General features: G+C 38.7%; 1 protein-coding gene and 1 pseudogene across 1 annotated transcript; one reads left to right on the top strand and one right to left on the bottom strand.

Annotated features, from left to right (window-relative positions):
- The window catches only part of LOC138057261 (sulfotransferase 1B1-like), a 64,965-nt pseudogene extending 62,061 nt beyond the window's left edge, over positions 1–2,904 (top strand).
- Positions 2,905–8,268: 5,364 nt separating this feature from the next.
- Positions 8,269–13,004, bottom strand: LOC138057265 (uncharacterized). The gene is made up of 2 exons (XM_068903307.1): positions 12,906–13,004; positions 8,269–10,411 (listed from the first exon to the last, which is right to left on the bottom strand). Exons 1-2 carry the CDS (start codon positions 12,946–12,948, stop codon positions 9,669–9,671), a joined length of 786 nt encoding a protein of 261 aa, XP_068759408.1. The 5' UTR covers positions 12,949–13,004; the 3' UTR covers positions 8,269–9,668.
- Positions 13,005–14,569: the final 1,565 nt, after the last annotated feature.

Consider the following 14,569-nt stretch of genomic DNA (forward strand, 5'->3'; position numbering starts at 1 on the left):
TTGACATGAATTTGGTGTGTTGCTACATTTGGGCGTTATTGTAGTGCCTGACTGAGGAAAAGACCTTTAAATGTTTTGATTTTGTGCTGTGGGCTGCTTTTAACACTACATTATTTCCTGATTTGTAGTGCCCTATGGACTGTGGAACAAACATGTCCTAGAATGTTGGAAGCATAAAGATGATAGCAATGTGTTGTTCCTGAAGTATGAGGACTTGAAAAAGGTGAGTATGCATATCGAAGTAATACTACTAATAATAATAACAATAATAATAATAATAATAATAATAATAATGATGATGATGATGATGATGATGATGCTTTTCCTCAAAACACTCTCACCAAATAAAATTGAAGCAAAATAACACCTTTTTTGCAGTGAAATAATAAATCTCTTATTCGATGGTTTAACATACAATACTCGCGGACATTATTCTTATTTCTCTTATTTAACAGACCATCAAATTGAGCATAATAGACGTGATGTAGTTGTTCTTCATAAGATAGAAAGATCATGTTATGTGATAGATATCGCGTGCCCTTTTGATACAAGAGTGCTGGAAAAATAACAAAAGAAAATGGAAAAGAATTAAAAGAGAGATTGGGAAAATCTGGAGCTGCCGAAAAGCAATTGTCGTACCAATTGTCATTGGTGCACTAGGGACGTTCAGCAAAAATTTGAAAACATCGTTGAAGAAAATTGGACTAGATTGCACGGTATTAAAACAAAAAGCCTCCTTGTTGGGAACGGCAAGAATCTTGAGAAGAACACTAGACACCTAAGGCCATAGGTCGTGGCTTAATGCCTAGTTTACAAAGCACGTTAACAACATATCGTGTGAATGAACGAAATAATAATAATGATTATTATTATTTATTATTATTATTATTGGTATAATGGCATGTGACCTCATTTTGACCTCATTTTGCAATTTATAGCAGATAGGAGCGAGACATTGGATCTTTAAACATGTTTTTCTTATTACATACATCTTATTCGATGGTTTAACACATAATACGCACGGACATTTTGCGCGTTGCGTAGTATTCTTCCAAGCCCCGTAGGGGTGAGGAAAATTGAGAGAAATGAGCAAAATGTCCGTGAGTATTGTATGTTAAACCATCGGATAAGAGATTTTTTATTCCACTACAAAAAAGGTGTTATTTTGCTTCAATTTTATTTGGTGAGAGTGTTTTAAGGAAAAGCATCATCTGTCCTTCAGGGCGCGTGCGAACCATGTAAACAGCACAAAAGGCAGCCAAATGTCCTTATTTGACTGGATAAACGAAATGACGAGTGACAAGCGATCACAAACCAAATTCTCTAAATTCTCAGTCTTTGCATCATGTTGAAAACAATTTCTTACATTGAAAACTCCCGTTCAGTCCGTATTTGCTCTGTTCTAAATCGTTCAAACCGGGACAATACAGTGTATTACCGTCTCATATTTTGCGCGTTCTCTTGACCAAATATGGTAAAATGACGTAATAGTGGAATAATAAAATACCATATTTATGGTTCATGGCAAACGCTAGAAATTTCAAAAAAGCTGTGGCATTTAATCAAGTAAATAAAGTTGACCTGGCGTGAGCTTGCGATCCAGTTGAAAACCAGTACCTGGTAAGCGGTCAACTTAGAAAAAACTGACCTCGATGACCTTTAAACTTGAGTCTGCGATATTGTGACGTGTTACTGGCCAGCGAATACCTTCTTTTAACAAGTGTCAATTAAACATAACATAACATGCATGGATGTGCAATATCAAAGACGTTCCCGGCAAAAAACGCGGGTTGCACCACAGAGTTTCACATGGGCATACATGTAGGGGTGGAAGTATGGTCGAACGGTGACCAAAACCAAATATGGGTCACCATATTTTCTTACCATTGGTGCTCTGGAGATCTGCTATGAAAATAATACGCGTATGCTACTGTTGATGGCTATGGTGTAATGTGCCGATGATGAAAATGATGAAATTTCGAAGACAAAGACACCAGTTCACTGTGTTGTTCATTGCAAAGAAGGCAGGGATAAGTGCTCACGTAACATACAATTTTAATTTTAATTTAGCAACCCCCTTTTTTAAAGGATTTATCCAGCAATATCCGGTTGATGGCAAAGTTCCTTGAAAAGCCACTAACTGAGGACACCGTCAACAAAATCTCCCAGCAGTGTAGCTTTGAAGAAATGGCAAAAAACGTATCAACTTTCACTGTTGATGGACCCAAACTGTTAAGAAAAGGAGAAATAGGCGATTGGAAGAACTACTTCACAGCGGATGTTAACGAACGCTTTGAGAACGACGTTCTGAAGGAGCTGAGAGGCACTGGACTTGTATTCGACTTTGAACGTTGAGAAAAGTAATGGAATTTTTGATTCTTAACCCTCTCACCCCCCGAGGTGGCCTCCATTGATAAGTAAAATTGTCTGGCATCAGACAGAGTAAAATCTGTAAGTATCACTATTAGGAGGGGAGGGTTAAAGGGGACATAGTGTTTGAGTGGACCTTGATGCTGTTAACCTAGTCACCCCTAAGGAAGCCCCCGTTGATGAGTAAAATCATCTGATCACTCTTTTGAGGGGAAGGGATAAAGGGGACATAGTTTTTAGTATAACTATTAGGAGGGCAGGGTGGACCTAGATGTTGTTAAAGAGGACAGATTTCGAGTAGACCTATGATGTTGTTAAAGGGGACATAAAGTAGTTTTTGAGTGGACCAAAAGTTCTGCGTACCGGGCTACGCGGTGCGCAGAAACTAATTAATTCAAGTTGAAGTATGTATTGTAATTTATTCAAGTAACAAATACATTTGAATTCAAAATGGCGTCTTTAAGAAACGTTTACCGCGATCAACACTCATTGCCATCCTTCAAAGTGACATGGGACATTCTGTTACAATTACACGACCCAATATATTCCATCTTAACATGACAAGCTTACCGCTGTAAAAGGAATGAAAACAGGCAGAAATAGAGCTTCAACAAGAAATAGCGTTTCTGAGCTAAGCCGCGTAAAAACCGCTTTGAAAACGGTTAGCTTTCACTTGTTTTGCTGGGTACCACTACGCCACAACTCTAAGAAATTCGACTTTCCGGGAGCTTTTCTCGTTAGTCTAGTGGATATCGGAAACTGCAACGAGTAGCCATCGATCCGGGTTCAACTCTTTGACTCACTTATTGTGAATCTTGTCTGCTTGTTCAAAATGTTTGTTTCTTTGAAGTAAGTTTGAAATTTGAAATAGATTGTACGTCGTGTAAGTTGAATAAAAAGGGAAATGTCCGTTTGAGGGATGGCCATGACCGCTGACCGTCTACCGCGTACTGCGTAGCCAGCAACTAAGACAGCTTCTTCTCTCGCATATATTACTCGCTGCGTACCGCGTAGCTACCGTTCTTCATTAAGGGACTCGATGTACATGTGGCAGGGTATTCTGCAGTTACTTCCCAGATGTTGCTACGGTCGAGTCACACATGCGGCTCAACCGCTCAAACAACAAAGCATCTTTAAATGCAAACGCAAGGAAATACACGTATAGACTACAGCAGTGCAGAAACATATGTCAGTGCTGGAAAGGGAAAATTTTTCCTTCTCACATTTGCTGTTGTGTTTGCATCTAAAGCAGGCAACTCAAATGCAGGCCCAAGGTTACAATACCAGGTCCATTCCGCCCATACATGTCTAATACTTTGAGGGCAACTCCACTAAAACAAGAAGATAACTTTAAAATACTGAACCGATTTTTTTTTCTTTAGTATCACCCAACTAGTGAACTAATGCAAATGCTGCATTTTGATTGGCTAAGCTACTAGAGGACTATTAGCAATTACAGTCCTCGAGTAGTGAAAAGCGTGACGCTTTCTTTTGTTTTATTCCCAAATAAATATTTCTTTAATTTGCATTTGCTAACTTTATTATTGCCTTTTCTGTCCGACTAGTTGGGTGATACTAAAACAATTAGACCCTTCCCCCTTAAGGACCACGGGTCAATAACCCATTCGGCTTCGCCTCATGGGTTATTGACCCGTAGCCCTTGCGGGCTACGGGTCTAATTGTTAATTAATCACTTCAGGTGTAACCAGTCAGCGCAGAGAATTTTCGTTAATTACCAATGTAATTATATACTAAAGCTGCATAGTGAGATTCATGACAATTTGCATACATGTCACTCAAAGCCTACATGCATCACTCTTTGGTTCACTCTACGGTTCTGGATAAGGTCATGGTTGGTAGTTCACTTTGTGATGCCTACACCAGGTAACATGAATATCATTACGAATGACCAAGTAGAGTAATCATGATAAAAGAACATTCTCGTCACCAGAGCCTCGGATCGACCCAAGGCTCTGGGAAACTCTGTGTAGGAGAAGATGCGCCGTAGGGTTCTTATAGCCAAAAATTGGCTATTTGAACCTTACGGTGCCTGCTAACTCCTCGTGCTAACATGAATGCACCAGTTAGAGACACGAAAACCAATGAGAAGACACTTGTTTCAGGGGTTCCCCAGAGCTCTTCTCTCCCGCAGTCAAGAGCTCTGGGGTCGAGATTGGATGAAAGAAATATCAAGAAGTGCCAGTAGTTTTTTAAAAATCACAGACGTTTCGGGTGTAGAAGTTACTCCTTGCGCACTTAACACAACATCGCATCTTCATTAAGTTTTTTCGCTCGTATTTCGTATTTCCAGACTTTTGGAGTTTAAGGAATGTAATAAAAAATATATTCCATTGCGCTTGTTGGATAGGAGACTGGTTATAGCCAACTCATATCCAACGCGCGCTCATGAAATAATTGTTAAGTAGCTGTATGGACAACCCTCCTTGTTGAAGCCCTAGGCTGCCATTTTGAAAGTTAATCCCAATTCCCTTGCATAACTTTCGTTCTTTGCTGTGCATTTTACCTGTCAACGTCGCTTAAGTTTATGTTTCTGTGTGCTCTTCCCTTTGCGTTTGTGTTCCATGTCTTAACCAGGCTTTATAGAAGAGACTACAAGAAGCAGGCTTGGCGCAATGTGTTTCAATATGCTCCGTTAAAAACTAAATAGGACCTCACACAGTTAAGGTTGATCAGAGGTGGTTTTATTTCACATGATGAACACAGTCATGAAGATGGAAATTTAATACGCTTTGTCTCTAGATCGTTGATATTAACATCCTTCCCTTTTTTATGAGGTCGTGAAAACTCATCGAGAGACAGAAAACTCAAAATTTGTGTAGTAAAACTAGCTTTAAGTGACTAGTATGTCATAGTCCTGGTAAAGTAGTTAGTTCATCAAGAGTTCATCAAGAGTTCATCATATCACATCACAATAGGTGCGAATACACACACCCTGGTAAATGTCATTTCCCATGATAAATTATCCCGCGTTGCCTCACACTTGGGCTTTAGTATATCACGTTAACCAGTGATCACAAGTTACGAAGATTAACGAGGTAAAAGAAATGTCAAGCAATTCATTGGCAGGAAATTTAATAGCAAACAAATCTTTATTTATGCACAGATAACATTACAGAAGCATTACCAGCAACTATCAAAGCTATTCGAGGCGAGAATATGGAATTAAGACCAACGCTAACTGAGGAAAGGTTAATCACAACTTCATTAGCATCGTGATTGGCTCTTGTACCTCGGGCATCAAAACACCCTTCCAACTTACCACGTTAAATGTCATGGCCGCTTCGTTTGATCTTTTTGACGTATCCATGGAAATTTACCACCGGAAATTTACATTGGGAAATGTCGGTCACACCCACTAAATGCAGTTTCCCGTGGTAAAAGGGTCATTAACGCGGTGAAAGTGCCCCGTTTAACCGCACCTATTAGGGAGCTTAAGCACGCGCGTTTTTGGACGCGGACGGCAACCGGAAGAGAACATTTCGCGTACCAGGACAGTGGTGTCTCCCGGATGTTTATACTAATGATCTCTAATAGATAAAAGATACTTAGCAATGTAAATGTGGTTGTGAGAAGACAAGTTAAAAGGGAAAACAGCTCACTTCCGGTTGCCGTCCGCATCTCAAAAACGCGCGTGCTGTCGTGGAACAGAGCATTGACAGAAAGACTTGGGGAAAAAACATTGGTGTCCGTATCAATCAATGAATCAATTTGAGTGTCAGTAAAGTATCTAGCGAAGGACATTACCCTCAGATTGGGGACACTTAATTAAATTTAACTAATTCTAAAATTAACAAACATCCTATACATTGTCATCAAGTTAAAACCTGCGTTTAAAACTATTAACAAGTAAAATAAAAGTTTAAAATTTTTTACAAACTCGGAGCTAAAACTTATGAAATATTTCGTCCGTTTTCCAACCGGACTTCATCAGTCAATGATATGAATGTTCAAAAGATGAATTTTAAAAAAAGGGCTTTTTTAAACTCCTCCTGGGGGTTAGAATTGTGTCATAGAAAGCTTCTCATTCGTAAACATTGTCTCTGTTTAACGCCGGTTTCGTAAGTTTAATTTGAATAGCTTCTTTTATCCTGCGTTTGAAGGTGTTAACTTCGGTTGATAGTACTTTTGTCTTATTTGGGTCCACCGAGTGGCCCTCCAGGCGACAATGCTCGTGAATAGCTGATGAACTTCTTGATTGGTGTTCTTTCACTCTGATTTCCAGAGAGCGGGCCGTTTCGCCAACGTACTCCTTGTTACACTTCTCACAATGGATCTGGTACACAGTACCGCATTTCTTGAGATTGACAGTTGTGTCCTTGACACGTACCAATTGTGATCTTAGAGAATTGACGGGTTTATGAATAAGTGTAACCTCGTGTGACTTGAAAGCTCTTTGCAGGCGTTCCGAGATTCCTTTGATGTATGGCGTTGATGCATAGATTTTCTTCTCGTTTTGAGGCTCTTCGGTATCTTCTGTTGTAGATTTTGGATGTGGTATTGTTAGCATCCATTCTGAATAGTTATTCATTTTTGGAGCTTGCTTGACGTGCTGTGTTTCTCTAGTTCTGTCATCGTTTTCCGTAACCAAGGTCTGAGCTCTCAACATCAGGGTGTTAACCACAGCTCTTTTGTGTTGTAGATGATGGTTTGATTGGAAGTTTAGGTACTGGTCCGTGTGCGTAGGTTTGCGGTACACGGAGATCTTGGTAGAACCATCTTGGTTAATACTCACACAGGTATCAAGGAAAGGAATCCTGCCATCCTTTTCTTGTTCCGAAGTGAACTGGATATGTTGGTCAATGGAGTTTAGATGTTCTGAGAAGGAATCGACGGCGTTTTCATGAATCATCAACATATCGATGACATCAACCTGACACTTACGCTTTAGGCTTTACAGTCTTTCTAACACTCTGTAACTCACTCAAATATGTATTTCTTGTCACTTACTCATATTTAATTATGCATGTTTTGCCTAGTTGTTATATAGTCTTAACGGTTTTTCAAATATTCTGTAACTTACGATGATGTTTGTAACATCGAAACATGTCTTCGAAATTAAAAAATGTCGTAACTTTCTTAAAGATAACGATTTGCTCTCTGCTGTCTCAACCTTTTAATTCTTTATACAAAGCATTGCTTGTTTTCTTATATGCTAATGTTCTCCTCTCACAATTTGCACCTTTGTTCAGACTCCAGAAGGACATGCCTTTTGTCAAATGTTTTTGAAGAAGTTCAATAAACTAGCAGGTCGTATTTTATTGGGCCTAAAATCACTTGGCTTTGCCTCGTGGATTAATTACGGGTTAGACACTGTTGTGAGTGTTTTGTTTTCAAATACACGCACGCGCTTATTGTACAATGAAAGAGAAATTTTCAATACTGCACGAAGCGAAGCTGAGTGCAGTATTGAAAATTTCGAGATCATTGTACAGTAAGCGCGTGCGTGTATTTGTAAACAAAACACGAACTAACAGTCTCTAACCCTTTTAATACTCAATTTGAGTTCACTGAGGGCGATAGCCTTATAATGGCTTCCTGCCCGACCTGTTTGAATGAGAAAACAATGAGCTCAAGAAAAGCAAATGAAAACAAGAACATTCAATGGCCAAGAATCTTTAATTTACTGAATATAAATAAATTTTCATTTTCATTCAACATTTTACTACCAATAATAAACAAAGCTACACACACTTCGACATCAAATTTAACTTACAAAAGAGAGCGAGAGTTGCCAAATTAATTTGCAAAAAACTCAGTTTTGCTCAACTCACCATTGGAAATAGACACACTCCAAAGTGGTTTTCCTTTTTGTGTTTTCCGGGATAGCAGCGTCAATTATTTCAGTAATTTAAAGTTGAAGAACACTGCACAGTTTTTTATGCGTTATTGTAATAACGCACTCTGTCACTTTGATGTCGCTAGGTAACGGGAAATCACGTGATCAATTTTAACCAATGACGCGTGCGGATTTTAGACAGTGAACGAAGATTGAATATTAAAACCTGATAAAACAATCCTGCTCGTTTATCAAACAGTACTTAAATGATAAACTCATGGGTCAAATCTCTGAGGTTATGTGGTCAGCAATCACAATGAATTATGAAGGTCTCGCACGTTTTTAACATAATTATAGATCAAAGAGTACTATTCATCAGACTCTCATGGATAAATGCCACGCGTTGGGTAACACTGGATGTGTGTATGTACAAGAGGCCACATTCGGCCTATCCTCTGGCCGATTCCTATGTTTTATTTAAGAAATGCTAGGATGAAGTTGAATCATCTTTGCTGGTTTTTTTTTTTTTTTTTTTGTAAAGGGTTGGTTTTTAACGAGTAGGAACTTCAAACTTCAAATCAGCGAATCCCTGATGAAACAAGTTCGTACATGTAAATGCCTTGAAGGTAATAGTTCATAATAAATATGTATTCAAATTTTATCTTGTCAGCCTCACAAATGTTTGTAAACGTTGGAATGCTGACGTCACTGAAAGAGTACTATTCATCAGACTCTCATGGATAAACGCCATGAGTTGGGTAACACTGTGGATGTGTGTATGTAAAATGAGTGATCACCTTTTGTAAACTTGTAAAGGATCTGGCTCAGTTAATGTAATATGGACATGACTGCAGTCTATTTGAGGTGGCTGAACACAGTTTTTCCTCGGTTAGTGGCATTCACTGAAGGTTGGCACGGATTTTTTGAAAACAAAACAAATATGGCGAGTATGACAAAACCTTTTTTTCTCCCTCTCGCGATGGTCTTGGAAACTTCTTTCTATCAACTTAAAATCAAAGAGAGCATCCATATTGAGCGGTTGAAACCCGAACTCAACAAACAAGTTGATCATGTCCGTTCAGCATTACACTTTTAAACTTTTGCCGTTATGTCAGTTGTGTTCTCTATAATATTGTTGGTTCGTTTGAATTTTACCTACTTGTAACGAACATTTAATCTACAAAGAATCATTGCATTGATAGTTCCGGAACATGTTCCGAAAATTCAAAAGTGTGGTTGTATTTTTTAAAATATTAGTAACACTTGTGCTATCCAGACCATTTGTAAGTAAGTTGTAATATAAAAAAAAAAATAAAAATGAAAAAAATAAAAATAAACCGGGATCCCCGGTTCTCAAGGCAAGCTCCCTAACCATTGGGCCTCAAATGCAACCAATCAGCGCAAAGAATTTTCAATAATCACCTCTGTAATTAAACTAAAGTTCATTATCGTTGTTATGATTTGATGACAACCAGTATCCCTGTCATAATCTCTTGTTCACTCATTGGATCTTTTTGGCCTTTATGGCACAATTAACCAGGACAGTTTCAATGATTTCATTATCTTTAAGTAACCCTAATTCCCCTCGCTCAAGTGATTCAATTCCCTTCTCAATTTCCTGATAGGTCATCTTGTACATAGGACTCATAAAACGACCTCGCAACATGCTATAAAACTTTGACTTTGTAAAACCACACTTGTATTCCATCTCTGACGTTTGTACCTCAAAGTTGACTTCTTCAAGCAGCTTACAAATTTCTTGGATCTTTTCAGGGGAGTTTTGTTCGGGAATACTTGTCGCTTGTCGAAACAACTTGTAACAGGAAAGACTCCGAAATATCCAAACGAGACACATCCCATCGGAGCAAAGCGATCGTTCCACAGCCTTGAAAACCGAAAGCGGGTCTAGCAAATGATGAACTGAATATTTGAACAACACACGGTCAAAAGAACCGCGAGGCAAAGCATCCTTGAAAAATTCTTCTCCGGTCTTCAAAACAGGAATGATACCTTCCCTCCCCTTAGCTTTCTCGAGCATTTCTGCGCAGGGATCAACACAAGTTATTGGATTCTTCAGTCGAGCAAATTTTGACATTTTTTCTGCGAAGCGTCCAGTCCCACCTCCGATGTCGACTATCACGTGATCAGGGTGTAAGTCTAAGCTCTCTATAGCACTCTGAACTTGTACGTCTTCAAATTCCAAGTAGTAATGGTCATACCTATCAGCTAAATTACAGTAATGATCTAAAAAACAACAAAACATGTTTTCTTTTAATTTAATAGACATTTACTAGCATTGAAAGCAAAAGCAATATTCATCCCAACGGGATATAACTGAAGAACACGTTCTCGCCAATGAATTCGCGATTATCCTGAACTTTAATTTGCTTTGAATTCACTAAATTCGTGAATTTTGGACACTGTGTCCCAGGACTTGAGGTATAGCAGCAAAAATAAGGAAATAAAAAATCATGGATTGGATTTGAACCAGGAGTTTCTACTCTGTAGGAAAAACGCTTCTGTCCGCTTTACCCCTGAAGATCAAGACACCGCCTTTTTCAAAAAAGCATACTACCATAAAATATCGCCGCTGAAGAGTTACCCTAACCCGAACCCTAAGCTAGATTAATAATTTAGGCCTAGGTTTTGATTTTAAAATGTTTAGCTTTGTCGTGAAATTTGGTAACTTTTGCAGTGTTGTTTGTTGTTTGTTGACGAGTGATAACACAGCATTCTCAAGTGTATTAAGGCTTGACCAGCCTAATTATTATGCATATTTTTATTTGAAGGTAAAGCATTTCTCCAGGGCCAATGAAACTTGGTAGGCAGTTAGTTATCGGTATTGTTATAACTTTTCCAAAATGTCCCGTACCACATTCTTGTCACGTGACCCGAAATCGACTTATAACAGTTATATTTTTTACTCAAAAATGAGGAACATTGAGCTTCATTATATCAATCTTGTTTCTTGACCCCTCTAAGGGCTTTGTCATGCCGCCTTTTAATCATGTCCACATGTTGAGAGCAATGAACAATTGAGGAAAATAGATCACGTGACATGATAAACATCCAAATATATACGGAGTACCACATTAAAAGGCGGTATTCGGTAGGCAGAGTTGTACTTAACCTGTTAATGCCAAACGTTTTCAAAATTTTGAAGTATAAATGTTCCCCATTTTTGAGTAAAGGATATAAACGTTTAAATTAACACCAGCACCGATGCTTCCCTTCAAATAAAAATAAGCATAATAATTAGATTGGTCAAGCCTTAATACACTTGAGTTATCGAGTGGTTAGGTGACGGGTGAATGAACATTCCCAGGTTCGAGTCCCAAGTCCATACACTTGGGTTTCCTTTCCAAACAAATATGACCATTTCCCATAATCCATATCAAGCTTTCAGTCTTTTGAGTTTACGGTAATAGTGAATTCTAAGCAAATTAACAATTCAGGATAATCACCAATTCAAGGGCAAGAACGGGTTGAACTGGAATTTACAAGTGACCAGCTCTCGTCTCCAGAACCCGATTTTCTTTCGGTCAGCACCGCACTCGCAGTGAAAGTCGATAGCTTAGTTGATGGCTTAGTTGGTAAAGTAGTGCTGCATAATCGCACCAGCACGATCTCTTCATTGAATTGTTAATTTGCTTTGAATTCACTATTATCTTGAATTCAGAAGACTTTGTCCCGGGACTTTCGGTAGCAGAGAAAATAAGGAAATAAAAAATCATATCCATGGATTGGATTTGAGCCTGGATTTTCGACCCTATAGAAACCGCTCCTTTCCGCTTCGCCACTAAAGATCAAGACAGCATACTCTCAAAAAAATCAATTATTTAGGCTCCCACAGTATATCGCTGCTGAAGAGTAATTAAGCCTTAGCTAGATTAATGATTTAGGCCTAAGCTTTGATTTTAAATGGTTAGCTTTGCCGTGAAGTTTGGTAACCGACCTTTTCTAGTGTTTAATATTGTTTGTTGCCGAGTGATAATAGAGCGTTATCAAATAGTTTTTAGAATATTGTCCCAGAGCATCTCGCGGTATGGTAGTTAAGTGGTTAGGTGACGGATTAATCAACATTCCCAGGTTCGTGTCCTATACACTTGGATTGTCTGACCATTTCCCATAATCCATACCACGCTTTCAGTCTTCTAAATTCACGATAATAGTGAATTCAAAGCAAATTAAGAATTCATGATAATAGTGAATTCAAGGTAGAGAATGGCTTGTTTTGAAAGTCCATTTTCGTAACTATTGGCAACCACTGTTGTTCCGGCAATGTCTGAGTCTGCGTAGACTAGTCGGAAGTCCGTGATTCGCGAGCTTCCTGCTTTGGAACTGGCCAGAGTCGTCCGTGTTCTTGGTGCTAACCAAAAAGAAAGCCGGCTCTGGCTCAAATTGCCTAAACCAAGAGAATATGAGTTAGGAGAGCGAATCCCTGTGTCCCGTGAATAATTATTCGAAATTTATTTTTAGCTGGCGCCCATGCTGCGAAAGTTATTTTAATCTGTTGTTACCATTGCGGTGCGGTCTACTTTCACACCAACTGACCAATAAGGTGTATGTATGTACCTAATTACAGGCGATTCATGGGGTTATCAGTCTTCGCTGCTTTTTTAATTCGCTGGAATGGAGTGCAGAGCGGAAAACGGTCAAGAATTAGTGGATTGAGGTAAACGCCCTCTAAAATTCGCTTTTATCTCGGAGCAGTTATCCACACTACGTAAGAACTTACCTTTCAAATCATGTTGCTCAAGGGTGCAACTTGCGTCAGCCATGTTTTTCCCTTAAGACAACAATGACCACTTACAACTTTGACTTTAAACGAGAGCTGGAAGAAAAAATGTCAATGGTGTTAATTAATACCGGGTTCGATTCCCAAGGTTGGGGTCACTTGTAGGTTGAGTTTGTTGGTTTTTTACTCTACTCCGAAAGGTTTTTCTTCGGGTTACTCCGATGTTTCCTCTCCTCAAAAATCAATGTTTGATTTTCCTGATAAATGCGAGGATCACTTTTCCCTTTCAAGGATATTTTTATGATTATGAAATAATCCGAGTATCCTAATATTTAAGATTTCTCTAATGGTAGGGCAAGGGTATTTTGCAGAACGCCGAACATCGTCAGCAGTAATTAGGTCTAAGTTATGATTTCTAAAGGGTTAGCATTTTAGCTATTGTTACGTTTTCGTACAATTATAGCCTTCAAATACTGATTTTATAACGTTCACCAAATACCCCTGCGAGTAACGTTAATATGCTGTTCTGGTAGGTAGTAGCCAAAAACGTGTCGGGGTGTGTCTTTCTTTTTCAAAATTTTTGTTTCAACTTTTGTCGTTATTCTCCTGTGGCACTTATTTTCAAGTGCTCGGCATCTGTCCTTCATTTATGGTGGAAATTAGTTCAAAAAATAATAATGATACTAAGGAAGCTACGAAAGGTCTTAGGGGCATCTTAGTTTGTTTTTCGAAATTACTGGGAAGATACTTTGTTGCCGAAGTAATGAAATTGGAGTTTTTGCGGGTATATGCTAACTCCCAGACACTGAAGAATCGCTGAGCTCCACATTTTAGGACAATATTTGAAGCCTGGTTTCCATATGATCTGCAACGGTCTGCGATCGGTCTGCGATACGATAGCAGATAGGTCTGCGCCACGTGGCAGGCATATCGAAACATTTGTCCCCGGCGTCTGCAGCAATCTGCGGCACACGGTCTAGATGATCGGGAAACTTGATACTAGGGTGCGTTTTTCTGGGAAAATCCGAAAACGGATTCTTGACTCCAAAAACGGATTTTGCGGTTTTTTTGGAGAAATCCAAAAACGGATCATGAATCCAAGGTATCCACACTCGAGGAGGATACTTCGAATCAAATCTAAATCCGGATTTTTTAGATTCACCACTTCAGCATTTTTTTGAGAAAAGATTTGAAAAAGGTATTTTTGACAAGCGGTTTCCCATGCAAAAATGATATACACAACAGCTACTGTACACGACAATTAAGCCCAAATGTTTTTCTTATTTTTACCGCACGATCGAAGACACCAATAGGTCGGAAATGGTTAGGTTTCCTGCAAATTTCACACCAGAAATTACACTAATAATATTGTGACTCCCTTTCCTATAGCCAAAAAAGTAAACTAGTGCAAAAATACCCTCTGTAATCGATTTGTACCTTAGCACGCATGTTTTTCGTCATTTATTTTCATTGATCTCTTAGGTTTTTTTAGTTGAAGAATTTCTCCGAAGCAAACCAGTTAACCGCTAATTTTTTGTTTTTGTTCTGTTAAATTGCACGCAACTTACGGTTTGTTTGTTTGTGTTATCATGGAAAATAATCCTTTTTCGGATTTTTTTTTTTTGGACGCTGAAGAATCCATTGATCAGAGATCACAAATCCGT

The sequence above is a fragment of the Montipora capricornis genome, chromosome 7 (genome assembly GCF_036669925.1).
Source record: "Montipora capricornis isolate CH-2021 chromosome 7, ASM3666992v2, whole genome shotgun sequence".
Classification (NCBI taxonomy): domain Eukaryota; kingdom Metazoa; phylum Cnidaria; class Anthozoa; order Scleractinia; family Acroporidae; genus Montipora; species Montipora capricornis.